Source organism: Stylophora pistillata, chromosome 10 (assembly GCF_964205215.1).
Source record: "Stylophora pistillata chromosome 10, jaStyPist1.2, whole genome shotgun sequence".
Taxonomy (NCBI): Eukaryota; Metazoa; Cnidaria; class Anthozoa; order Scleractinia; family Pocilloporidae; genus Stylophora; species Stylophora pistillata.
Genome location: NC_142528.1, coordinates 26,623,259 through 26,649,472, shown reverse-complemented (window position 1 = coordinate 26,649,472; position 26,214 = coordinate 26,623,259). Strand labels below are relative to the sequence as shown.

The following is a 26,214-nucleotide window of genomic DNA, read 5'->3' as shown; positions in this document are numbered from 1 at the left end:
CGTTCTTTAACGTAACTTTTTTTTTAAGGAAATAAGGCTATCTGTAAAGAAAAGACGTCAGCCGATTGTTATTGTGATCTGAGAACAGTTCTAACAAACAAACAACAAACAAACAAACAAACTTTATTCTTATTCTGATTAATGACATAGATAATTGAAAATTCTTATTAAAAAAATTCATGATTAAAATGGTTTGCCCCGCAAATAGCTAAGAAGCGAGTCGCGGCGGGGCAAAACAAGAACATGATTAAGATAACAAGTTATGGAATAATAATAATAAATAAGGCAAACCTATGTTAATAGAAAAAACAAAAACAAAAACAGAACATTGAACATTCACCAACTTCTCAAGAGATGGGGACAATTTGACCTACATACTTTTCCGTGATCACTCTGCACTGCACACTTTTCCGTGATCTATTTCACCCCATTTAGAACATAATTCGTTTACACTGTGTATGGTAAATTTTCAGAATTACTGCAGAGATTGTCAAGGTAATCAAAATGTATATTCTAACACAACAGAAAGCGGGGAGTAAATTTCTTCTTACTAAGCAAGGTCTCAAAGATATTGTTGGTGAGAACCCAACAGCTTTCAAGTTTGAACTCTGTCTGGTTCTACTCTATAGTAACAAATTCACTCTTGTAATGTGGTTTGGCTTGTCAATTACATTTATTTCTAACAGTTTTGGAAGGAACACTGAGGGCTTAATCGATTCAAGCATAGAGCAATATGTGTCTTTATAGAATTTCCCATGGTTGGTTGTTTCTGACCTCACTGGTAAATGCAAAATTTAAACAAGTGAACACTCGTGCAAGTTGAGCAATAAGAAAAACTCGGTTAATTTGATTAGTATATGTTTGTCAGATGGAACTCGATGAATACGAATGTAAAATTAATGTACAGTATCAGCTATGATCTTAGAAGACAGAGGTAATAATTTCAGGAAATTTTTAGCATTGACCGCACGTCCTCGTAAATGTCACCCGTTCAGAGTAATGTCACTGAATATAATCGCAATTTATGATGAACTTCTTGTTAAATTGATTTATTACAATCAGGAAATGATTTATCAGTTGTTAGTCATGAAAAAAAGAACACAAAGGCGAGAACATCTTTGTTTTGTGCTAAATTGATTTGCCCTGTAGAAAAATTGCCCATTAAATTGTTCACCTCTCTTCTAATCAACCCAATTGTCCATTTAATCAGAAATGTGTTCCTTTGCATGTGCAAAACCCTAAGATTCCCGTGAGACATTAATTATCGTTTGCATTCCTTGCAGCAAATCCTTTCTCGTCTTAAGCTGTGTTAACTGCGCGTTCAATTGACTCTTTTTTTTTTATCTATGCTTGTCATGAAAGCTATTATACTAGTAAATGAAGTAAAATAGGACCGAGACTTTTTCAATGAATTGTTCATGAAATATTGCAAAAGACATCATAATACATAATATTTCAAGTGCCTTCTTTTACTTCCCAAGCCGTGTTATGTTACTCCTTGAGGTTAAAGAGGCTTTTGCAGCAAAACCTTGGAGAATAGACGCCTCCAATTATACGTAATTTTGATTAATTCTAGGGGACAGCAAGTTGTGCCTGTTTTGACAAGGAATTTATTTCAGTCGAATTCTTTCACATTGGTATACATGACTCAAGCAAAATAGAGACAACCAGAGAATATTTGGTTTCTTTTTTTAGATTTTATTCTTTATTGAGCGTCATCATCTAACCTAAGTTTCTACTTCAATGAGCTAAAATATGTTTTCATCTCATTCGATCTCTCTGAGTCCGTTGGGTTCCTTGATTCCTGCGAATAACTACCTCAGAGTGTTGACATTGTCCGCCATACCGCTTCCTTCATCGATGCTTTGTTCCGCTACGAAAAAAAAAACAGTATAGTAACAAAGTTTAAGAATAATGAGACAGGATCCACAGCTTTAGTTAACAAAGCATATTCAGTTAAAAGATATATTTCTGTTGGTCTCTGACGATAAGATCAGACATTTTAGAGGCCCTATCATTTGAATATTTGCGGCTTCTCGGGAATCAAATGAAGTTGTTTTGACTTTCGTATAGAGTTAAGTTCAAAATGTTGGACCAGCATATCTGTTCATTTCATACAAGAGTTTTCTTCCTTTCCTAGATCAATACCTGACGGTTTTCAAGCAGGCAGCAATTTGACGAAAATAAAAGAGAATCCTATTTTTGACGTAGAATCAAATTCTCACTACTAGATTACTCGTTAACTTATGTTTTACTTACTAATGCCATAAACAGCATTGGTGTAGTTTTTTCCCGTGCAAAATCTGGTCAAGTAGGCACAGTCATTAAAGCATTGGTCTGCGCATCTACCAAGCTGTGCATGCCCTTCAATATAGAACGCTGAATCGTCAGGGCCGCTCCAGCATTCACCTGGGTTAAGGATACAAAAGTATGTTAAAGAAGTAACACAGGAGCAGTTATTTAAATGGGAAAAGGCCGAACTTTATTGACTTTGCACATTTCTGCATTTAGATTTGACAATCTCATTGAAAGTGTGAGGAAAGAAATTTGTTTTTCGCCGGTTCTACAGCCTTCTCTTGGTTGACGCGAGCACTCTGTAGATGACATGTCGAAAATTAAAGGTGAATAAAAGAAGGAACAGTGATCAAGAATCGTGAATGCGTTCGAGTAAGTTTAAGCTGAAGATTTCATGGTTGTTGCCATGTGCACTTGTTGCAGATTAGCATGATCTACATACTGAAGCTGCGCTTCTCTTTCTTCTCTTTTAAGAAAATATAAGCTGTCGAAACTGGTATTCCTTCACTAGCTGTATGAGTGGCACATGCACAAAATAAGGTGCCAACATAATTTAAAAATTTGTTGTACCAGCTCTCCAAGATTTTAATTTCTTTTGACTAAACTATGGAACAGTTTAAATGATCGGAGCACATCAGGGCCTCAGTTCTCTGCATCTGTTGAATAATTATCTCACCCCAAAATTGAATTCCAAACAGTTTCCAGCCTTTTTCCTTCGCTTTCTCTGCGCAGCGACAGACAAGATCAGGGAGATGCTCGTACCAGTTTTCCCAGTCAATCCGCTGACCACTGAAGTTGGGCAAGCTCTTATCTCTGTCATTTAACAGGTAAGATGGCAGGAGGCGTGGAGCTTGTTTTTGATCATGAAAGCAGCCGAGTCGCTCAAAGCGGACACTGCATAAATCTGAATTAATCCGTTTCACAAAATTTGTGTCAATAGACTTAAACAAAACTGCACAAAAACACCTAAAACGTTAACGTCACGCCGTAGAAATTTAGTCACGTCACTTCTCTGAACTTGAACGGATTCACTTCACTCGTAACACCAAATTATTTTACCAAATCTACCTTATCTATTGAGCTGCAGAGCTACATCACAATGCCACAGATTGCAATTCCCTCACTGGAAGGCACACCACTGAAATCCTTGGATTACCTTCCATTCCATACTACCCCAATTCACTCCTCTCTACACGAATTCACAAATCTCTTTGCACTGTAGGAATCAATTCCTTTACACTAGTACCTCTAAAGCCACAAAAATTCGCCTTCCTACACCCGCATCTACCCCATTTACTTCGATGCAATGGAACCCATTGTAATATATTCAATTCAATTTCACTTTATCCCAACTGAATCTCGTCCCACTGTACCCTACAATTCCATCGTCTTTCTCCATATTTTGTTCTTTAATTTCCATTCTCTACTCTACTGACTCTGTTCCATTTCCCCTCTATCCACTACATTACTCAAACTACGCCAAGTATACTCTATTGCTCAGGGATGCAATGTTTTGCACTGGCCCTCACTGGTCCCCACTGGTCCCCCACTAGTCCATTGTACTTCTTCATTTGTTTATTTCAATCCACGATTCGACTGTTTTTCACAAATCAGCGCTCTCCGTCATTTAAATTCTGTTGCATTTACATTACATCTCGACTTCTGACTCAGTTCTCTTGAACTCAAACTTTCCCTGAGCTTGCTCTTACCGCTCTTCGTACTCTTTGTGCTCTCCTTATGATTGATACCTACCAACAATCTTGTACACCATGTTATGCCATTCCTTTCCTGCACAAAACTTTCTCCCGTTGCAATCGTCCATGTCCGTCCCAAGGCAATCTTTGCTCTCTCCCGGGCCATGCCTGTAGTATTGATCCGACGAGCTTTTTCCAGCGTAACATTCACCTATCGGTAGGTAATGTAACATTTTTTAATAAGATACTAAAAGATACTAATACAGAGGTATACGACCTGATCAAATTCATGTTCTAGCTGTTTTTACCCCAGCGATTTTCTTGTAACCTCACTTAAGTTACACGAGACGAATGTTTACATGAATAGTACCTTCAGTTGCGATGATAAGAATGACCTTACCACTACAATTTCCCGGATTGAAAGCTGTCTTGTTGATATCACCAACTGGATGACCACTAACAAACTGAAACTAACTACTGATAAAACCGAACTTCTTATTCTCCATTCTAAGTTCAGACCGCCCCCACGGCTACCTTCTATTAAAATAGGAACTGATATCATCGAGCCTACAAATAAGGCGCGTAATATCGGCGCCATTTTTGATAACACCGTAATGATGTCTTTTCATATTAACAACATGGTTAAAGGGGCATTCCACCACCTAAGAAATATAGCTAAGATTCGTAAATATATCAATGTTACAACAGCTAAAGTTCTTGTACACGCATTTGTAAATTTAAAGCTGGACCTCATACTTGGTCTTCCCAAGTATGAAATTAACAAACTGCAATGTGTCCAAAATGCTGCAGCATGTGTGATTGCTTGCTTAAGTAAGTTTGATCACATAAGCGATACTCTTAAAGGAGCTGCACTGGCTGCCGGTGGAGCAAAGAATAATCTTTAAGATCAATCTTGTTTGTTTTAAGATACTCAACAATTTAGCTCCTGATTATTTGGTTGACCTAATTCATGTCTATGAACCCATGAGGTACCTTCGCGCATCTTAAGACAAGTGGCGTCTTATTATCAAACCCTATAACTTAAAGACATATGGTTTAAGGACTTTCTCAGTTATTGCCCCAATACTTTGGAACGATTTACCTATTGATATTAGATCAATCGACGATTTAAACAAGTTCAAATCTACATTGAAGACCTTTCGTTTTAAGCAAGTTTATGAACTATCCTAGGTTCTCCATTTTGTAATTTTGTTATTATATATATATATATATATATATATATATATATGCAGTTATATATATATATATATATATATGTATATGATTTTAGTCCTTTTGAAGTATTGTAAAGCGCTTAGCACTGAAAAGGATAGGATCTATATAAATATTTTATTATTATTATTATTATTATTATTATTATTATTACATTACTTACCAAAGTGCTGCACTCCAAACAGATCATAGCCTAGATCTTTTGCTTTCTTGGCACAGCGGCAGACGAACCCGGGCAGATAGTTTTCCCAGTCGCTCCAGTTGATCTTTTGCCCGCCATAATTTGCTATAGAGTCGTCGCGCTCATTATAGATATAATGAGGGAGAGCTCGTTCGTGCCTTCTGTCTTTGAAGCATCCAGTTGGTTTAAAAGACGCTTGACAGTCTCTGGGATCCTGACAAAGATTAGACGCTGCACATTGCCACGTCATGAATAAAATTTAAGTTGAACTACATGTTCAAGATTAGTAAGATTAAAGAATGTAGAAAGTAATATAGATTGCGATAGTTTTACTTATTATTGCTTTCTAATTGTTTTTCTTACCTTTTATCAGCGTTGAGGAAGTCGCCAATACGAAAACCAACGCAAAATTTACCATTTTCGTCTCGTAACGCTAGAAAGAAGCAAGTCCCAGTGTTAAAAGGTAAAATTGTAGCCTAATGATTTCATAGAAGATGTACAAACCGCTTTACAACGAAGTGACTCTATAGAGCCATATATTTCATTGTACTTTAGATACTGTTTCCTAGTATCATTCTCAAATAAGACCTGACCAGCACTTTTGGTTTTGCTTTGACAACTGAGCAGGAAGCGGAGAGCTTCCCTACCTAAAGTCTTTTCACTCCGAAGAACTTTCGTTCCGTTTGTACTCTAGTGAATGTTTATACTAGAAACAGTTATGGAAGGAAAACTAAGGATTTTTATAAATTTAAGCACAGCTAGGGCAATATGTTTTTTGGTAAACTTTCCCATGTTTTATTGTTTCTGACCTCAGTGGTGAAAATGTTAATCGAGCGAATATTCGTGCTAGTGGAGCAATAAGAAAAGCTTGGTTAATTAGCAAATGTTTGTCAGATGGAATTGATGAAAATAAATTTCATCTGAGGTTACAGAACCAATTATGACATAAGATTTAAAAGACAGAGGTAATAATTTTAGAAAAGAAAGAAAACAAAAAAGGGAAGGCATCTTTGTTAGGTGAATAATCGATTTGCATTATTAAGACATTGTCCAATTTAATTATCTAACTCTATTTCAATCAAATCAGACAATCACTTATTTAATTAGAAATGTGTTCGTTCGCGCGCGTTTAACCCTAAGATTCCCATGAGAAATAAAAGTGTGCCGTTTGCATGACTTAACCTGTGCTCTTCTTCCCTCTAATCGATTATAATAGAAGCAATACTTTCTTCTGTCAAAGTGAGTGGGATTTAATTGTATATTTCGTCTATTTCTGGGCAACTTTGATTGGATTCCCTTTTGTTATCATAGTGAATTAACTGACCATGAAATACTAATGAATAAAGGGGGTAAATTTCTAATGAAGCTGGTGCTGCGTCGGTGGGGAATATTAAAAGATATTTGGTTTTACCAACTGAATTAACGATGATGATTGGCCACTTCATATGATTTCTAAACCTGATGTTTCGAGCGTTGGCCTTTCGTCAAAGCGAAGGGCTACCCGAGGGCTAACGTTTGAAACTTCAGCTTTGAAACTCCTCTATGTGACCAATTCACATTATCAACTCAGTCGATAAAACCAAATTATCTGATCATGAAATCTCTGACTGCCTTCTACTTTTACTTCTCGAGTCGAGCCGTTGTAATTTTTTTTATTAAAGTTGAGGGAGGTTTGCTTCGCTGTTCACTTTTCATGCCTAGAAGCAGACTTAAACGAGATCGAGGTTTAAATCCTGGCTGAAAGTTCCTTTCCATGTTGAGATTTTCCAACTGTCTGGTATTCAGTAATGACTCGCGTCTACTTTCTCACATTTTTTATCCATACGGGTGGATAAATTAGAATAATATGTTTTCAAGGAAGTGTTCATCAAAGGTTGGGAAAGAAAATAGAAAATGCAACCTATGCCTCCCAGTTTTCCGCCCTACTTTCAAGCCATTGTTACTGGATGTTATTTGTTAAAGGCATGGAGCTTTCCCGACCCCTTCCTCAGTCGTTTAATATTTCTGCCTAAAAACTAAACGCCGCTACTCCCGAAGCACAATTGCCCTCGATAATACGAATTTGAAAATTTGGTTTGATTCTGGGAAATAAGTTGTACTGCTTTTTATCAAACATTTCACCTAGATTGCTTCATATTGGCATACATAACACAAGTAAAATACAGACTGCCAGTAAATATTTGTTTCGTAGATTTTATTTTTCGCTGAGTATTCTCATCTATCATAAGATTCTTGTTGACTGAGTTTCATTTATTCTACCGTTGTCGTTCAATCTTTCTGAGTTGGTTGGGTTCTTTGATTCCTGCGAGAAGCTATCCCACAATGTAAACTTCACCTGCCTTAGCGCTTCCTTCATCGACGTGTTCCGCTACGGGAAAAATGATAACGTGTCAAAGTTTCTTAATGATAAGAATGCATGGGTACACAGCTTTGGTTTGTAAGGTTTATGAAAAGATACAATTTTTTAGTCATTCCTTTCATTTGAATATTTCCCTCACAGTTATGGAAAGTGTTTACTTTTGTCGGTAGTTAATTGGTCCTCTTCGGGGTTTAGTTCAAAATAATTAACCAGAATCCCTACGCTTTTCGTACGAGAAGTTTTCCCTACCCAGATCCTTACCAGGCAAATGTTACGCAGACATAGTATCAAATAAACGGCGTTAAAATTCTCTGAAAAACAAAAGTTTATCAAGGGATCACTGAAAACTTTTATGAGGCAGTTTCGCGCAACAGAAACAATCCTAACTCCTGAGACCTGAAAGTAACAAAAGTAGTGCTATACCCTTTTGAATAGGTTGGGTTATAGTGAGATTTGGATAGAAGCCCATTTACTGACCCTGCACCTTCCTTTCAAGCATTTTTTTTTGTTAACTTTTATGTATAATTTGCCTGAAAATCTTCTTCTAGCCAATTATACATTTTACGGCGGAGTTACTCTAGGGGTAGAATTTCCTGTGACGTAACGAGAGCAACGTTTTTAACCACGCAATTCGAGAGTGATCGGACTTCCTAAGTAGCCGATTTGAAACTGTCAGCCTTGTTTTACTCACTGATGGCGTACACAGCATTGGTGAATTGCTTTCCAGCACAAAATCTGTTCGAGCAGGCGCAGTCATTAGAGCATTGGTCTGCGCATCCACCAGGCTGAGCATGCCCTTCAGTATAGAACATTGAATCATCAGGACCGCCCCAGCATTCACCTGGGTTAAGGTATTAACCCTTTAACCGGCAATCGTACATATTTGTACGAAGAGTGACCACTAAAGGTCAGGGCTCTCTTGTTTTCATGAAAATGGTCCCTGTGGCCCCAAATATGGAAGCTTTCCCAGAGGACCTTTCAGTCGTTGTTTTGAGCAAAATTCTTCTCGAATTTGGCTAGTTTTTCGATTGTAAAAAGCGATTTATTCTTCGTTTCGCATTCGCTAGCATTTAAAAATGGCGGCGAGGTATTTATCTCCCGAGGAAGTGTTTAGAACAGTCCTGAATGACGATTCTGATGGGGATTATTCTGATGAAAGCGAAGCAGAACTTTCGGAAGAAGATGACAACAATGGCAGATCAGAACACGAGGAAAGTGAAGACGACGAAAGCGACGAATTGCTTCCTGACGAAGCAAATAGCGAAGAATCTGGTAAGTTTCTTTATCAAATAACGAGTATTAGATTTCATTTCTGTTGTCTACGTGTTTTTACAAGCCTTTGCTAACAGAGAAATCTTAAGTGAAAGATTACCGATTGTGGGTGAGTTTGTTCTGCCCAAAAAGCACATGTTTTAGTAAACTATCATTGTCCAAGTAATAAGGCTGACATGTTTGTTTACATTACAAGTACAGTTCTTTTTATGCTACTTCTGAAGTGGACTGAAAACATGCTCCTGAATATTTCGAGTTCAAAACAAAGCAATTTTCAGTTACATTGGCTCAAGAAAATATTCCATTTTTTTTTCATTTTGTTAGACATTTGTGGTAACCGTGACAGAAGTCCTATTCGACCAGAAAGACAAGCTGGAAGGGGAAGAGGAAGGGGTAGAGGAAGAGGAGCAAGAAGGGGAGCAAGATCCGGTCCAGCAAGACGACGTCAAGACCCCGCTGAGCCAAACATTGACTGGTCTGACCAGTATAGTCCAGTGCAGATCCCTGACTTTGGAGAACCACATCCAGGTCCAACAAGAAGATTTCCGAATGTGAACACTGCTCGCGAACGAGAAATCTTTGATCTGCTATTCACTAATGATATATGGGAAATCTTGGTTCAAGAGACCAATAGGTACTACGATCAGCAGAAGGCAACTGACCCTGGCAAGCATAAAAGACCCTGGGCTCCTGTCACGAGAGATGAAATGGAGGCCTTCATTGGTATTATTATTCTGATGGGAATAGTCAAGTTGCCCCGTTTCGAAATGTATTGGAGCCAGGATAAACTAATCCACCAGGAAAGCATTGCCAACATCATGTCTCAAACAAGATTCCTTCAAATATGGAGATACTTTCATTTAGCTGACAATGCAGTAGCCATCCCTAGGGGTACTGATGGTTTTGACAAAATCTACCGGGTGAGAAATTTCCTTAACATTATACTTATAAATATTCGAGATGAGTATAGACTAGGCATGAATATTGCTATTGACGAGACAATGGTACCCCACAAGGGAAAGTTGGCTTTCAAGCAGTACATAAAAAATAAGCCAACTAAGTGGGGCATGAAGTTGTGGGTCCTGAGCGAGGCAACTACAGGCTATGTTTATAGATTTCAAGTATATCTGGGGAAAGAACATGGCCAGCAACCCGAAAAACACTTAGCTAGAAGAGTGGTACGAGATCTGACAGTAACAGAAACAGGGAAAAATCACCATCTCTATATGGATAATTTTTACACTGACCCACACTTTTTCCTTGAGCTTTTTGACAAGAAGATACTTGCATGTGGAACTGTACGTCAAAACAGGAAACAGTTTCCCAAGGATTTGATTATCACTACTCGAATGCAAAAACAAATGGATTGTGGAGACTATTTGTGGAGAGCTCATATGAGATTAGTAGCAACAGCCTGGAATGACCGAAGGGTTGTTTTCCATTTATCTACCATTCATCCTCCAGATCTTGATGGTCAGCCTGCTACTATCAAAAGGAAATCAGCTCGTAGTGGTAATGTTGACATCAATTGTCCTCCAGCTCAGCTTGACTATCAAAAATATATGGGCGGAGTAGATCTTGCAGATCAGCTTATAAAGACATTTAGTGTCATTAGAAAGTCACGAAAAGCCTGGAAGAAGTTGTTTGGCTATGGCCTAGAAGTGTGTCTCCTGGACTCCTTCATTATTATGAAGAAATTGAAGCCCAGCAACACTGAATTTTTAACTTATCGCAAAGAAGTGGCACGACAGCTTATTGCTGGAAGATCATTTCGTGGTAAGGCTGGTCGCCCACCTACTCAGCCACAAGCTGAAGTTGATGCCAGGAGACTGGATGGATCCTACCATGAAATTGCAGTAACTGATGCAAGGAGGGATTGTGTTGTTTGTGCCAAGAGAGCCCAAGTGAGAAATCTCGACAGGAATTATCGATATAAATCTGCCATTGTTTGCACTACCTGTGATGGGAAGGCCTTGTGCCTAAACAAAGACAGAAATTGCTGGGAGAAGTGGCATAGACAAGTTCAATATTGGCAGTAACAGTAACTTCAATTCTGGCAGGAACACTGCACTGAACTGTGCAATTCTGGATAGTTCTTTTGCAAATAATATTCAAAACATTTTTTTGTGAATTGTTCACTGATAGGATTTGTACCGGAAGTACAAAAAATGCAATATCTCAGGCTAGGATAGGAATATTTTAGTTCTGTTTGAAGTGTTTTATTCCCTGATAAATGGTTGTTGAACCCAAGTACATTGTGTGATTTAGGTAACAATACTGTACCACAGGCCCCTTGAAGAAAATATTGTTTTGCCCAGGGTGGAATGTAACCAATATATGCAAATAGCTCATACCCTTTGTGGTATGCCCTATATTTTGTTGTTTTATTGCAAATATGTTACACATTTCCAAAGCTTTACAATGATATATAGTTTATGGGAGGGTAACTTCAATACTTTTTTAGTTATCATTAGAAATAGTGATTGCGGCTGCGCAACTGAAAAATTACCTAAAAAAATCTGCCAGTTAAAGGGTTAAGGTAACAAAAGAACAAATATCCAATTATCACTTGATAAACTAACCAAGAACAGCTCTTAATGGCAATCATACAAAAGGGGTCTTCATGTATTTTGCACAATTCTTCGGTAAGACCACTGCATTCTTACAAATTCATGATGGAGTACATTGGAAGATATTTTTCCAGCTCTAAAACCTTTTTTTGATTGATGTGAACAACCTTGATGATATTATAATATGGCAAATTAAAATCGGATGAACAATTTAGGACAGTCTGTGGTTGTTAAGAGATAGCATCTTAGGGAGTTGTGTTTTGCAGGCGCTACACTGGTCTACCTTCGGTTCTCAAGAAAGTATAACCTGTCCAAAATGTTGTACCTTTTTTATGGAGAAAGCAAGCGCTAATTAAAATTTTAAGGTAACATTTAGTTACTATGGTTTTGTTGTATTTCTTTACAAAGATTTTCCTTTTGGTTGAGTAAGACAAGGGCGTTGGCTCTCTCCTCCCAATGCCCTCGACAACTGAATTACCATGTTGAATAATCATCTCACCCCAAAACTGAATTCCAAACAGTTTCCAGCCTTTTTCCTTCGCTTTCTCTGCGCAGCGACAGACAAGGTTAGGGAGATACTCGTACCAGTTTTCCCAGTCAATCAGCTGACCACTAAAGTTGGGCAAGCTCTCATCTCTATCATTTAATAGGTATGATGGCAGGAGGCGTGGGGCTTCTTTTTGATCATGAAAGCAGCCGATTCGTTCGAACGGAACACTGCATAAATCTGAAGAAGTCGTTTTACAAATGGTTTGTTAACTACCTGTACAACAGTTTACAAGAGAACCTAAAACTTTACTGCTTTGAAATAAAAGCCATGTCTGCCCATTTCAGAAATTACACCCAGTGTACTCTATCGGTTTATGGATGTAATGAGTTACACCGGTCTCCAATCCCCCGCTTCCATTCTATTCCATTCCCCAAACTATTCTCCACCAATCAGCGCTCAACTTCATTAAATTGTATAAGGGTCAACTAAAATTTCAGATGTGCTCATACTCCTAGATCTCTTACATTAGTCTACTGTACCCCTTATGCCTACCGACAGTCTTGTACACCATGTTACGCCATTCCTTTCCTGCACAAAACTTTCTCCCGTTGCAATCATTCATGTCTGTCCCAAGGCAATCTTTGCATTTTCCCGGGCCATGCCTGTCATATTGATCCGACGAGCTGCTTCCAGCGTAGCATTCACCTATATACAGGCAGATCATGAACCATTTCTAATAAGATATCAAAACCGAGGTGTACTACCGGTTGAAATTAGGGGGAGGGGTTGGAGGACTTTGACTGTGCTCCCCCCGTCAATTTTTTGTAATCCCCCTTAACACTTTGTTGGTGACGACTGATCCCCTCTCTGTTGCCCCTCCCACGTTGGTGCCGCGCAGTACAATGTCGAAGGTGTCCACATATGTTCAGTGTTTCGGACCTCTTGAAAACTTATCCGAAGCTGGGAACTTTCTCACAAAAGAGATTTTTACGAACTCGGTTCCTCTCGTTTAAGATACGTCATGGCAAAATGTTACTTTTATCACGATTTTGGCTAAAAATTGCGCACAGGTTCGGAGCAGTCTTCTTCGCCCTTCATTCAAATATCAAAACTTGCCTTCGACATCACCTCGGTCCTGTTTTCTTTTCTTGTCCAATTTGTTGGTAACTTAATACGAGTTACTTGAGATGGATGTCTATATGAATAAAACTTACCAAAGTGCTGCACTCCAAACAGATCATAGCCTAGATCTTTTGCTTTCTTGGCACAGCGGCAGACGAACCCAGGCAGATAGTTTTCCCAGTCATTCCAGTCGATCTTTTTCCCGCCATAATTGGCTATGGAGTCGTCACGTTCATTGTAGATATACTGAGGGAGAGCTCGTTCGTGCCTTCTGTCTTTGAAGCATCCCATTGGTTTAAAAGAAACCTGACAGTCCTTGGGATCCTGGCAAAGATTAGACGCTGCACATTGCCGCGTCATGAATAAAAGATAAGGTGAAATACATAATCATGAAATAGTGGAAAGTTATAAAAGGAATTTTTAATTAAGTTTTGAAATAGCTGGCTTTGCTTACTTTTGCCCTCTGATCACCGGATTAGCGCAGGGAACTCGCGTCAGACTCTCGTGACTTCATTATTCACATTTTCCCGTGCTTCAGATCGTTTGCTTGTTTTACTTTAAGCTCTCGTTTGGTTCTTGATGATATATTTGCTTTGTTCTGATCGACCCGTCAGGATAACATTGATTTGTTTTGGTTCTACAAAACTACATCGAAAAGTGCCATATTTGAAAGTTGTATCGATTCCATAACTTTTGCAACGCTGAGGTCAAGGAAGGGAATTGTTCCAACTTAATAGGGAAGCAAAAGTTATAAACAAGGTAAGTGAGATAAATAAAACTGTTTATTTTCCTACCTTCATGACATGCAATTAAGGCAAAGAGAAGCATCACAATAATCAGAGGACGTTGAACCATCTTAACAGCGAAGGAAATGACAAAAAAAAATTAATATAAGAATCGTTACAAAGTGCAACCTCGAAAAAACTCAATACTTTCACATAGATTCTTTTAAAGCTTCAATTTGTTTAGCTTGTTCAATGGAGGAAGGAACAAAGAAAACGTTTTTTGCTTAACTTTTTAACATATGTTATTTATTTTAACTGGAAAGGGAAATATTCAGATTTATTGACTAAAAGTTTCTTTGGTACCCAGCTCTCTGCTAGTATTTTACTGACAACGTATTTCAGTTTTATCATAGAAAAAGTGTGGACAACGAAAGCAAAGGACAACGTCTTACAAGGTACAGTTTATATTGTAGTATTTCAAATTAACATGTTCTTAAGGGCACTTACTTTTTCTTCTTTGAAGTGCTAGTCAAGTAGAGGCTGTGAAAGATGGGGAAATTTCAGGCTAGGTTTGTGTTCCAGGGTCGGTAAGTGGGAGTCAGAATGAGTATCCTTTCCGTTCATTACTTATAAGAATTTTTTGTAGGTAAATATGGCAGTGTTCCTGTTCCGCTCGAAGTTATTTGATTTTAACTGAGATAAAAACATGATTAATTGTGCCATGAATGTTGAAAATTGCTACCAATAACATTGCTTTTGAAATTTGTAAGCTAAAAAAAGCAAATTAAATTAAATCAATTCCTTTCGTGGTTATTAAAATCAGCACAGTCCTATGAGAGATGTCAATCGATCTAAGATTATTTTAGTGGGATGTGCGCGGTCATTCGCTTGTCAAGCGTGTTACATACTTCATGCTTCGATACATATACGAAGCTAAGTCGAAACGAGAGTTTATTAAATTGAACACCTCTATGAATCTGAAAATTATTTGTGTCAAGTTGCAAGAGCTGTGTTTTAAAAGTGCACTACTTTCTGCGCTCAATGCATTTTTATCTTTACAATGTGTTGGAGACACATGGATATGGACAAGAAAGAAGGACACTTTATTTCTAAATCATTTAATAATTACACCAAAAATTATATTTACTAGTACTGCTATAGAAATAAGTAAACGCAAACGTCGAATCGAGTCATAAACTCAAAAATTGGATTATCTAGTTAAATGATAAATAGAACTGCAAATTTCAAAGTGGGGTTATATTTATAAAAACAAAGTTGATTAATAATGCTCTGTTTTTAAAACGCTCGTAATAAAATCAACCTCCTGTGCTCAGTTTTTCTTTGGGATCCATGTAGTGCAAGTTAAATATACGTCTGCATATATGTTTGTTTATGTTTTAACGTCTGTGTATATTTTTCAAATTATTGTTATTATTGATCGCTCGTTACCTTTAACCCTTAATAGCGAACGGAAGGGATTTCGCCCAACAATCTATCAGCTGAGTCAAAGATTAAAGTTGTGAGAGTAAAAATAAAGATCATCGACTGATAAAGCTATTGATTTCAAGGCAAATTCTTATTTCTAACCATTTTCACTGCATTACCGCAGTAGGGTAGGACTAGAACGGAACATATGCGAACCATGCGAGTCCAATTTGTTGGTAACTTTATACGCGTTACTGGAGATGGATGTCTATATGAATAAAACTTACCAAAGTGTTGCACTCCAAACAGATCATACCCTAGATCTTTTGCTTTCTTGGCACAGCGGCAGACAAACCCAGGCAGATAGTAGGGTGGGACTAGAACGGAACCTATGTGAACCATGCGAGTAGTCCACCCAAAAAATCCCACCCATCCCATCCCAGGGGAGGACATCCATCACACAGTAATTTCGTGCGTGGGAAATTAACTTCTCTTACCCCTAACCCTGTATGAGACGGGACCTCCATTTATTCGTCCCCATCCGAGAAGACTAGAGTATTTAACCATTTCTTGATGTTATAGAAAGGTAGCATATTCTTCTCAATTATTTTAAGACCTTGAGTATTGGTCCGGTCGGGGCTCGAACCCTCGACCTCCCGCACAACAGTCCAGCGCTCTATCCATTGAGCTAACTGGGAGGCGGCTATTTCCTTGGAAATAAGGAAATGTATAAAGAACATGCATACTGATGAGAATTGCAAGGGTTCAAAATGAGGAAGAGTGGGGTCTTTTACAATCGACAAAAACAACTCTTTAAAATCTGATTACCGAGTGTTTTTTGTTTTCTTTTTTTTTTTTTGTTGTTTATTTTTGCCATAGGCCAGAAAGACGATGTTCAAATTAAGAGAGATTACCGCTGGATATTGAAAAAATGATCAATTGAACTTGCTGAGACGATGAGCGATTGTTAAGCTTTTTAAGAAAGTTCAAACTTTTTGTATTTCGTTAACTTATGAAAATACCGAAGCAGAGAGCGCTTTCGGTTTAGTGTCCTAAAACCCGAAACAAAACTGGTACTTTAAGCTGCCAGTTATAACAAAGAGAAGCCTCATAGGGAACAATTTCCCTTGAGAAGGTGATCTCGCATGCAGAAAATATACATGACGAAGTCAAAGTTTGTTTTTAGTTTTCATCAGAGTATTTGAGATAGGGGCACCTAGCAGTTCTCTTAATCAAAAACATCGTCAAAGAAAGAAGATCCGTGCAATCTCAGATAGCCATAAACCATTGCTCAAATGGAGAGAAAATCAGTCAGAACTAAAGCTTGCTTTGATTCAGAAATCAAGTTTACAAATATTATCTTGTGCGCCACATCGATATTATTCTCGCCTGTTACAACCTTAGAGTAATTTGTAACTTAAGATGGATGTTGAATTTCAGTCGAGGTCTTCGTTATGAGAATATTCAAGAGGAGTCGACCACCCCTCCCCTCCTAAGACGGAGGGAGAGGCGGTGATCTATCAGTCGCGTCACTTCTCAGCCGGAATCTCAGTTTTATGTTTGAGATCCTACTCTGCAATTTCTTAAAGTAAATCTTTTGTTCAATTTTAATTATTCCCCCATTGGCTGAGATGCGCGAGCCGATCTCAGTTGCGGTGATCATAAATCTCATTTCGGCATTGATCTTGACATGTATTTACCGACGTTTTTGCTTCATTAAAGCTCGAGTTATTAGGGTAAATGTGGGCGCGGGGAAAGTAAAATTAGTTCGAGTGAGCTAATGATGAATGGTTGGAAAAATGATAGAGTCAAATCCAAGAAAAATCGGATCTTGTTCGAGTTAGCTGGAGGTTAAAGTCAATCAAGTTTCGAGATGGCATGGTTCTACTGAGCTCCACAGTGATCCTCGCGTGGCTGTCGAGCATCGCAACTCGCAACACGCGAGACGTTCTGTGAACATTTCGTTGTCGATCGTTGTTGATAAAGGCGATGGTTTAAGGGGTCGAAAGGGTAGCAATATTAAGTTTAGGTTTAGTTTTGATACATCAAATCCTGTCCTATTAAAGAAAATAAAACAGAGAGCAATAACCGTGGTTGAATTAACAATCGACCGGATGTACCTCTGAACCAATATTGCCTCAGGAAGTTTGAATGATATTCGCCAAACAACTGAGATTTAATAAAGTACGTGATTTCAGGACGTACTATATATGAGGTGAGAACCATCTACCGAGAGTAATGGTTTGACACATTTGGTTAATTCCCAGCAGAATGTGTTTCTGATATAAACCATGCAAGTGATGAATTTAGCATGGTCAACAAACAACTTGACGAGACAATAAAAAGTGCCTTTGTACATTTATGTCTTTGTTATGCAAAATATTTTAATCACAAAGGATTACGGCCAAAATCAAAGCAGGATTAAGGAGTTCATCGCGGAATTAGAGATTAAATATTCACACAAAATCTCTTTCAACACCTTTAGCTTTCTACATGGCAACTCTGTACAATCTAGCATATCAGTTTTAGCTTTACAGTTCATGAATAGCAAACGAAGATTTGTAAGAATCGGCAAGAGTATTCATCAGTCCGTTTTCAGGACCCGCGTACATCGTCGCTAGGGCCTTGAGTCAAAAACAAACAATTTTTCTTTTGTTTCCTACGTGAGTTTAGTAGCATTGTATGGAACAGTGGGAGTTCTGACTTTCTCAGATATTGTGGCATTTTCAAAAAGTGCAGCTAAGCGGGATTAACTCGAGAAAACTCATTAAAAAAGTACTTTAAGTTACAAACCATATTTGAGTGTCACAGGGAAGGCTTTAGCAAATTGAGGAAACAATGTTCAAAACGAAACCGTCACTCCGTGGCACCCACACCAGAGAGTATCGACACGTGCCACGTAAAAAGGTGTTTTCATCGTGTTTGGAAGGAACGGATGGAAGACATATCAAGCCTGTTTATAAATTAATCCTTTTGTCTGTTTAAAATGATCTGTAACTTCGTTGAAGCAATTTGCCAATTTGCCACACGCGTTGGTTGAATAGTTGTTTAAAAGATTGCAGAACTCTCAAGGTCTTGTATTTACAGTAGAACTTATAAATATTTCTGTGATCGACAATTGATTGCATTACAATGTTTTCATTTGAGAAGTCAAGTTCAAGCCGGATGTATGACTCAGCGTTCCTCATCTCCAGTACGAAATCTTGCGCCCCTTTTGACAACGTTCTAGCCTTCTAAGATAGTCCTGTTTCTGTTTATTGTAGTAAAACTCGCCAGCTCCTTCCTTGATAAGAATAGCTGCACATTCAGTGTTCCCAGATCGAATGGCTGAGTGCATTGGGGGCCAGCCATTCTCGTCCAAAATATTTATATCTGCGCCATTTTTAATTAGTTCTTTAAGTAATTCTAAGTTTCCCTCCATAACCACTTGATGCATCAACGGAAGGTTTGCTTGTGTTTTCGGTTCGTTTTTGTTGACGTCACCTTCATTACAACTTTTCTGCGTGTCTTCCTCGCCGGCAGATTCTTTTCCTTCCTCGTCCGAGTGTTCAACAATATCCGTGAGAGCCCGTTGGTGAAACATTGTTATTCTCGCATCTGGCAAACTTAATTTGCGCTGCATGTTGAGTGAGTTCCAATATTAATACACCCTGCCGTGTAGACTTTGCGTTATCCTGTGTAAACAAATTTATCGCCCTAATCAAAATCGTCTATACAAGACGGGGCAATTAAATCCGATCAGACTTGGCGCGGCTAAAAATACTCCTTGATATCAATAAGCAGTTAATTCCAGTGGCCAGTACGGCTTAAATGTAACCGAGAATGGGCACGGCTTCACGACAATATACAAATATACCCGTCAATAAGTATTGTGCCGTCCGTTACCTCGGTCACAAAGAATGCGGCATCCGCAATTGACTAATTAGTCTGTCTAATAAGTTGCAAGTGCTAATGAGTTGACGATCTGTGACTTTTGTTAAGGAGCTCTACTCAAGTTTAACATTGTACAAATTAATGTACGACTATTACATGAGATGTTTTCAAAACTCTTAGGCTAAATTTCTCCCGGCAGAGAGGCGCTTTGAAATTGGCCCTTTTTATTTTTCTAGTTCTACCTTTCAGGTGATCTTGAAGAAAGGACTCACTGAAACAAAACAACCGGACATTCCCATTTTCAATGGTTGAATCCTTTACCCCGCATGTTCTGCGTTGTTGCTCATCCATTCGTGTCCGTCATCAAAACAATTTTAAACGTCATGAACGCTTCATAACAAGATATTACTCTTTATTGCCTTTAATTAAAGATTAAGTAACCTTATCGGGTTCATAACGTTTCCATTAAGTGTATGGTCTGTGAAATCTGCTTAAAGCTTCTTCATGACGATCGATCTGTAATACAGGAAAATTGATTGGCTCGTAATGGCTTTATAATAAAAGCATCAATAGACAGAATATATAGCTCCTCTCCAGGTTGTCATTAAGTTTACACAATTGTAAGAATATTCTGTAAAATGTTTGTCTTTGTTAATCTTTAGAACTGAAGAGCAATCAACCAAAGATGAGAAAAAAATCCAAATAATTTCATACAGAACATTTTTTTGTGCCAGCAACTTCTTGCTAAATTATCGTCCGGAGCCGGCTTTTTGAGCCCATGTTCATCAAGATGGGAGTTGACAGAGCGGCAGAAATAGATCCTGATAAAAAAAAGATCTATTTTAGTGTTCACAATTCGTTAACACCCCCATTAGGTCTGGTCTCCAATATCAAACGCCCCTCTAGCTCCCCTTGTTTTGGAAACCAAATGACGCACTGGAGACGCAAGGTATGTTATCGCATACCCTTAGGCTAACAGTGTGATGGACTGCTACGCAAACAGCAGTACTCTGATCTTCGGCCTTCGGGCTTTCGTCGCGATTGGTCGGCTTTAGGTCCGGCAGCTATGGAGGCGGTTAGGTTTTTCCGTGTTCATCAATATGTGTGAAAAATTGTTGTCGTTCCGGAAATTATTCGCCGTATATGCAACCCTACACCAGATAAGACAGCTAGTGGATGTCACATCATGTCGCTTCTAGAAACCGGTCGCATTATTACGCGCTTTTTTTAGAGGAAAAACTATTGCTTTCCTCTTCTGACCATGAATCGTATTATTTTAGTGAAAGCACTTTTTTTCGGCTTTTCAACAGTCGGTCTTTGGGTCTTATTAGTTGTGATTTATCTCTTTAATCGTCAGGAAATCTCCTCGAATGTAACGCCTTGTTTCGGGACATGCGACAAGTTGTTTATATCTCATACAGACATCTACAACATGGAATTGGACACAGATATCAAGTCCGAGGTTACTCTTCACGGTTTGAATAGACACTCTTGGGAAAAGTATTGTCAGACCAGCCTCGAACAAATTTGCAATTACCCAATTTTTCCGAAGGCTCCGGATACAAGAGAGTACATTCCAAATGTTGACATCACCTCGGACCTTGGAAGACTCGATTATGTAAATAGATTGCTGGGCTATATTCGACCGAATGTCTCTGGAGAACATCAATTCTTGGTAACTTCAAATGGCTTGGCAGAGGTTTGGCTAAGTCCTAATGCCAACTGGAAAGATGCTCAAAGAATTGCTTACATTCGGCCTCAAAGTTCACCGTTGAAGAAGTTGTCTTTCGAGGGTATCAAGTCTCAAATTTCGGATAGCGTGAAATTGGCCGCCAAACAAAGATACTATTTTGAAGTAATTTATTTTCAGTCGCAGAGTACTGCAACGAGAAGCAAACACGTAATTCAGGTCGCTTGGAAAAGACCAGACAGTCGTAGATTTGAAATCATCGATGGAAAGTTTTACTTGCTGTATACAAAGGACATAGATAAAGCGAAATTGAAAGTTCTCGACGATGAGTTACCTAAAGCTCTCATCTGTGCGCAGTCTCGGACCAGATTTGCGAACAGGCATTTGAGGCCTGAAACATTGCCTTATTTGGAGAAAACTGCAGTAGAGAAGGCGTTACCTATTTGTGATTATAAACCCAGTTATCTTCTTGATTCGGAAAATTTACCTCGAGACTTTAAACATTATAGCGGAGTGCACAGGTATGTGCAAAAAACCTACACATACCCATTTCCAAGCTTGAATGGAGTGATCAAATCCAAAACTGCTCAAAAAGCTTTTATAGCTGGATACCCTTTGAATGAAAAAGAGGCATTGTCTGTGGTGACAAATTACTTCAACACTGTCAAGAGGATCTACCCCAGGTAAGGAATATTAACCGGAGTAAAATCTCTCATTTGAGTCTCTTCTACTCGGAGCACAACATCATTAGAAGGACACTATCTATGGTCCCGAAAGAAGTGATGTTATGAGAACCCCTGTAACTGTCACCTTGAAGGGATTGACGGGACACCATTCTCGAAATTTCCGGTCAGTGTTGAGCGTAGGTCAAAGGTTGTAAGGTTGTCTGCTTTAGTTGGAAACACTCAAGTAACGCGCGGAAACGCGTAGTTAGATAAAAATCATAGAGGGGAGAAGAAGAACAAAAATGTCCCTATATCAAAGGTAATAGTAATTCAATAATAGCGTGCGCTTTCGTTAGGCTTATAAATCGTAGAGAAATGGTCTGATGACCTTTGTGAAACAGTCAGTGTTGCTTTTTTCAGACCTCCAGCGTGTTAGACTACGAGCATTCTCCGCTTTTCGGCGAAGTCCATGGGGCGAGTAGAAATATTGATCGAGGAAGAAAAAATGATGATGGCGTGCCGCGCGAAATTCTGGGAGTGAGACGCACGAATGGTATTTGGGCGACGGATTTCGCCGAAAAGGAGCGAGTCAACCTTTCTGAACTTGTCTTGTGTCTCCTCAGGAAATATGAACTTCTGTCAGTTAGACGCGTCGAAAAGAAAGAAGATCTGCTTAAAGGGGATAGATATCTCATTGAGGTTGTGGTCAAATATCTTCCGAATGGCGCCAGCTACATCTTGGCGGAATATGTATTTCAGCCAAAGAATCTATCTGGACCGTTGTGTTATGCAAGCGGCCTGCAGTGGGACAGGACAGCGGATGTTTACCTTATTCTCACTGCCAAGAACCTGGGTCGATGGGTTCACCATTTCATCAAGAACGTGGAACAAATCATAAAAGAAACGAAAGATGAGCATTTACACGTGGTCATATTTGACTTCGGCAGCCCAGATATTGATTTAGAACAGGCTTTGAAAAAAAGTTCTCTGAAGAACTATCATTTCATTGTACAACCTGGGAACTACTCTCGGACTCTTTCTTTTGGTAGAGCTGTTCAATCGATTAAGGACCCAAATGCCATTATTGTAACTATTGACATGCATCTGGATCTTGGGAGTCAACTAATCGATGACATACGTAAGGTAGGCGTCCTTTTCTCTTTATCTCTCTTTTTATTTTAGTGGAGAGGACAGAGAGAAACTCCCTGAGGTTAAGGGGTTGGGGCTGGGAGGCGAAGAAAGTAGGAAAGGCAGGGAGTGTGAAAGTAGCCTGCGAGAAGGCTTCTACCGGTGTTGTAGCACGAGCGACCGAGCCTGCGACATTTAAGTCAGCGTGACGTCTGTGAAGGATCGTTTTCGAGCCAAATACTCGGTACTCCCTTGTAGACCTCTCGCTTGCTTGAAGTGCGCGGGATTTGCAACTGTTGTCGCTCCACCAATGAGAGACAGCTTACAGGTTAATTTGCAATAGTCCTTTTCACAGTTGTGGGCTTGGTGGCCAAGCCTTTGAATAGAAGTGAGGCTTAGGGTGAGCTTGTTATGATAGAGATGTTGCTGCTTTTCAAATGCAAATTACTTTGTTATCATGCTAACTAGATACAGGTCTCTATCACAACAGGGTCACCCTTAGCCTCACTCCTGTTCAAAGGCTTGGTCACCAAGCCCACAACTGTAAAAGGGACTATTGACGACACGCACTGGTTATGGAGATTCGTTGATTTCAGAGTATGTGGCATATCTGAAATATCCATAGAGGTTTATTTATTTTGATCAAAAATAAGACACAAACAGCAGTGATAAACATATTGAACTTGCACATTTTGAATATGACTTGAAGTTTCGTATGTAATCAACAGACATTTTCAAAAGTAACCGTTTAAATTTAAAACAGCTATGTATATATATAACTAAGGTGAGGGGACTGGAACCAAGATTAAGCAAAAAACTTAACAATAAACAATAACACTAGAGCAGATTCATAAAGCAACAGCTTTTCACTTCCGACGTTCACGTTGAAAGCTGGCTCAAGTTCTTGAATAAGTAAGGACTGTAAGTAATGGTAGTCTGTTTTTCCCTTTGCCAAAATATCAAAATGATCCCACTTGATATTATTTATTTATTTGATTTTGTTTTATTTTATTTTGAGGTTGATAATAGTGCGTTAGATCTTAAACATACGCAAAGCGCCCAAGTAGCCGTCTGAGCTAGGCAAAATCAGTCAGTTATCGCGTTCATCCTTGCATTCGTGACAGTGCAAGATTTATAGCTTGTTGAAATTTCTAGTCATAGAAAATTAAATTGCGTTCGCCAAATTCGATAAACTGTATCTGTGATCGTCTGGTATAAGTTTATTTATCCTGTTATCTTGTCATTTCAGCATTGTATCAAAGGAAAAATGTTGTACGCGCCTCAGATAGTTTATCTTTACTGTAACGGAACCAGTGCTGTTCCCATAGGGCGATGGTACCATTACAGCTATGGAACTGTGGCAGTATACAAAGAAGACTGGGACAAATTTGGTGGATTCTCGAAGGATTTCGAGACAAAGGTTACCTGGGGAGGCGAGGACTGGGATCTAGTAGATGGTGCAGTCAGGAGTGGCCTGGAAGTAGAGCGCACACGTTGTCCATCGATCTACCATTACTACCACAGTAAAAAAGGAATGTGGATAAAAACTGAAAAGCCTAAATTGGCAAAGGCGGCAAAACCAACACCAAAGACAGCAAAACTAGTGCCAAAAAGGGCAAAACCGATGCCTAAGACAGCAAAACCAATACCGAAATTTGCAAAACCGATGCCAAAGATAGCAAAACCAATACCGAAGTTTGCAAAACCGATGCCAAAGATAGCAAAACCGATGCCAAAAATGGCAAAGCCGATACCAAAAACGGCAAAAATGACACCAATGACCGCAAAACTAACGAGGAAAAAGGCGTAAATCAAGTTTAAAGATTAAATTATGGCCAGCAAGGTATTCAATTTGCTATTCCTTCGACAAGGGGTCTTTCCTTGATCGAAGACTTTGTTGGGACAGGAAAACGTTGTCTTCTTGTGCGGTACTAACAATCTCTTGATTTTAGACACCGTCTAAATATCCCAGACTTGGCTACATGATGGCGATATACGTCAATTTTTAATAGTTTTTCGTCGTGAACAGTGCATCAAAATGGAAGATTTTCGTTCTAAAGAGGATCTTAGTTTGTGGGCTTTAGCCGCACCCCCCACCCCCGCTTAACACCTCTTTAGTGCCCCCTCCACCCTTAAGAATTTTAAGCACCACATCATGGGCGAGTGTATCGAGAAGTTGAAGGCTTTTAGGATTATTATATACATGGATTCACTTAGATTGAAAACCAGTTACTTCTGTTTATATAACTGCCACTAAAGGGCAAATCAGCAAATGTGCGCGTGACCCTTGAGAGATTTATTTTCTCTCCTCCGTCACGCTCTTTGTTTTTATATTCACCTCTAGTTTTTTGTTCAGATTTTCACTGATATTTCTGAATCAGAAATTATGAAAATAAGTTTCAAACTGTGCTAAAATTATGATCTAATTCTATCCTATCTGTTCTGTTGTAAGTGGTCTCGTTATACACTTCCTTGCTCAATAATTAACAACTATTCACCGAAGTGGAGGTGGTTAGTGGTGGATATTTACCGAGCCGCAAAGCGGCGAGGTAAATATCCACCGCTAGCCACCGACACTGAGGTGAATAGTTGTTTTAGTATATACTAAAACAGTGAGATAATATACAGCACCAAAATTTTATTTGAGTGATTTCTTCGCTTGTCACGGATGCAAACCGGGACGCCATTTTTTCCCGAGTTGCTGGGAGGTAAATAGCAAAGGATATTCGGAGTTTGACTAGCCAATCAGAGCGCGCCTTCAACGCTATACACTGTTTTAGTATATACTAATATGAGTTATGTTACTCTTGGACCCGTCATTTTCGTTTCCGTCGCGTTATTCTATGAAGCAAAGTTTAAAGATACAGATGTTTAATGCATGCATTTACTTGGATTTCACGTATTGCTAGGCAAATGTTTTATTTACGGCTTAGACCTCTGATTTTCTGATTTTTCTGATTTTCTGATTTTCTGGCCGATGAAGGTAGACTTTTTCAAAGTCGTTCGCTTGGTTTTCTGTTCTGGTCTGGTTCGACTTTTAATTTTTTTAACACCTTTTTTTTTTTTTAACAATACATCTTAACCACGAAGAAAATCTCTGCGAGTATGAATGTTTCTAACGCTTTACTTGCATTTAATTGAAGATCTCGAACAAGAGACGGTCCGAGTTCCCCACCACATCCCCCTTTATCTGTTTCAAACCTCTTGGTGAGTTGACCAAGGAGGTTTATTAATTATTACGGAAGGAATTTTGGCCACAATCATGGTTTGCGTTAAAATTAGACGAATGATGCTCGCTGTTGTCCTTATATTATATTTTTGGGTATTGTTTATCGTCATTTATCGCTCATCGCTTACCGTAAATACACGCCAGAAAATCATAGCAAAAATTGATGGAACTTATGACTGGCTGAAGGCAAGAGTTCAATACCCCAGTATTAACGATACCTCGACGGGTTTCAACAAACATACTTGGACATTCGAAAGCTGTCA

At 38.9% G+C, this 26,214-nt stretch overlaps 3 protein-coding genes across 3 annotated transcripts; 1 reads left to right on the top strand and 2 right to left on the bottom strand.

The window, feature by feature from the left end:
• Positions 1-1,675: 1,675 nt before the first annotated feature.
• Positions 1,676-14,651, bottom strand: LOC111323329 (uncharacterized). The gene is made up of 12 exons (XM_022926656.2): positions 14,449-14,651; positions 14,011-14,071; positions 13,309-13,557; positions 12,647-12,799; positions 12,104-12,331; positions 8,454-8,603; positions 7,739-7,771; positions 5,386-5,634; positions 4,048-4,200; positions 2,972-3,199; positions 2,260-2,409; positions 1,676-1,873 (listed from the first exon to the last, which is right to left on the bottom strand). Exons 2-12 carry the CDS (start codon positions 14,069-14,071, stop codon positions 1,815-1,817), a joined length of 1,713 nt encoding a protein of 570 aa, XP_022782391.2. The 5' UTR covers positions 14,449-14,651; the 3' UTR covers positions 1,676-1,814.
• Positions 14,652-17,712: 3,061 nt separating this feature from the next.
• Positions 17,713-19,262, bottom strand: LOC111323307 (uncharacterized). Its single transcript, XM_022926631.2, has one exon. The coding sequence runs from the start codon at positions 18,986-18,988 to the stop codon at positions 18,551-18,553; it is 438 nt and encodes a 145-aa protein (XP_022782366.1). The 5' UTR covers positions 18,989-19,262; the 3' UTR covers positions 17,713-18,550.
• Positions 19,263-20,329: 1,067 nt separating this feature from the next.
• LOC111323301 (uncharacterized) lies at positions 20,330-25,153 on the top strand. The gene is made up of 3 exons (XM_022926623.2): positions 20,330-21,612; positions 22,218-22,737; positions 23,972-25,153. The coding sequence occupies exons 1-3, from the start codon at positions 20,501-20,503 to the stop codon at positions 24,530-24,532; spliced, it is 2,193 nt and encodes a 730-aa protein (XP_022782358.2). The 5' UTR covers positions 20,330-20,500; the 3' UTR covers positions 24,533-25,153.
• The last annotated feature ends 1,061 nt before the right edge of the window (positions 25,154-26,214 follow it).

Excerpts from the sequence above, each read along its gene's own strand:
- LOC111323307 (XM_022926631.2), bottom strand. The coding sequence starts at position 18,988 with ATGCAGCGCAAATTAAGTTTGCCAGATGCGAGAATAACAATGTTTCAC.
- LOC111323329 (XM_022926656.2), bottom strand. The coding sequence starts at position 14,071 with ATGGTTCAACGTCCTCTGATTATTGTGATGCTTCTCTTTGCCTTAATT. Across the intron at positions 5,635-7,738 it reads TGAAGGAAGCGCTAAGGCAG|CGTCTAATCTTTGTCAGGAT; the intron begins GTGAAGTTTACA and ends GGCAATGTGCAG. Across the intron at positions 3,200-4,047 it reads CATGGTGTACAAGATTGTTG|ATTTATGCAGTGTCCGCTTT; the intron begins GTAGGTATCAAT and ends GGATTAATTCAG.
- LOC111323301 (XM_022926623.2), top strand. The coding sequence starts at position 20,501 with ATGAATCGTATTATTTTAGTGAAAGCACTTTTTTTCGGCTTTTCAACA. Across the intron at positions 21,613-22,217 it reads GTCAAGAGGATCTACCCCAG|GAAATATGAACTTCTGTCAG; the intron begins GTAAGGAATATT and ends GTGTCTCCTCAG. Across the intron at positions 22,738-23,971 it reads TAATCGATGACATACGTAAG|CATTGTATCAAAGGAAAAAT; the intron begins GTAGGCGTCCTT and ends TTGTCATTTCAG.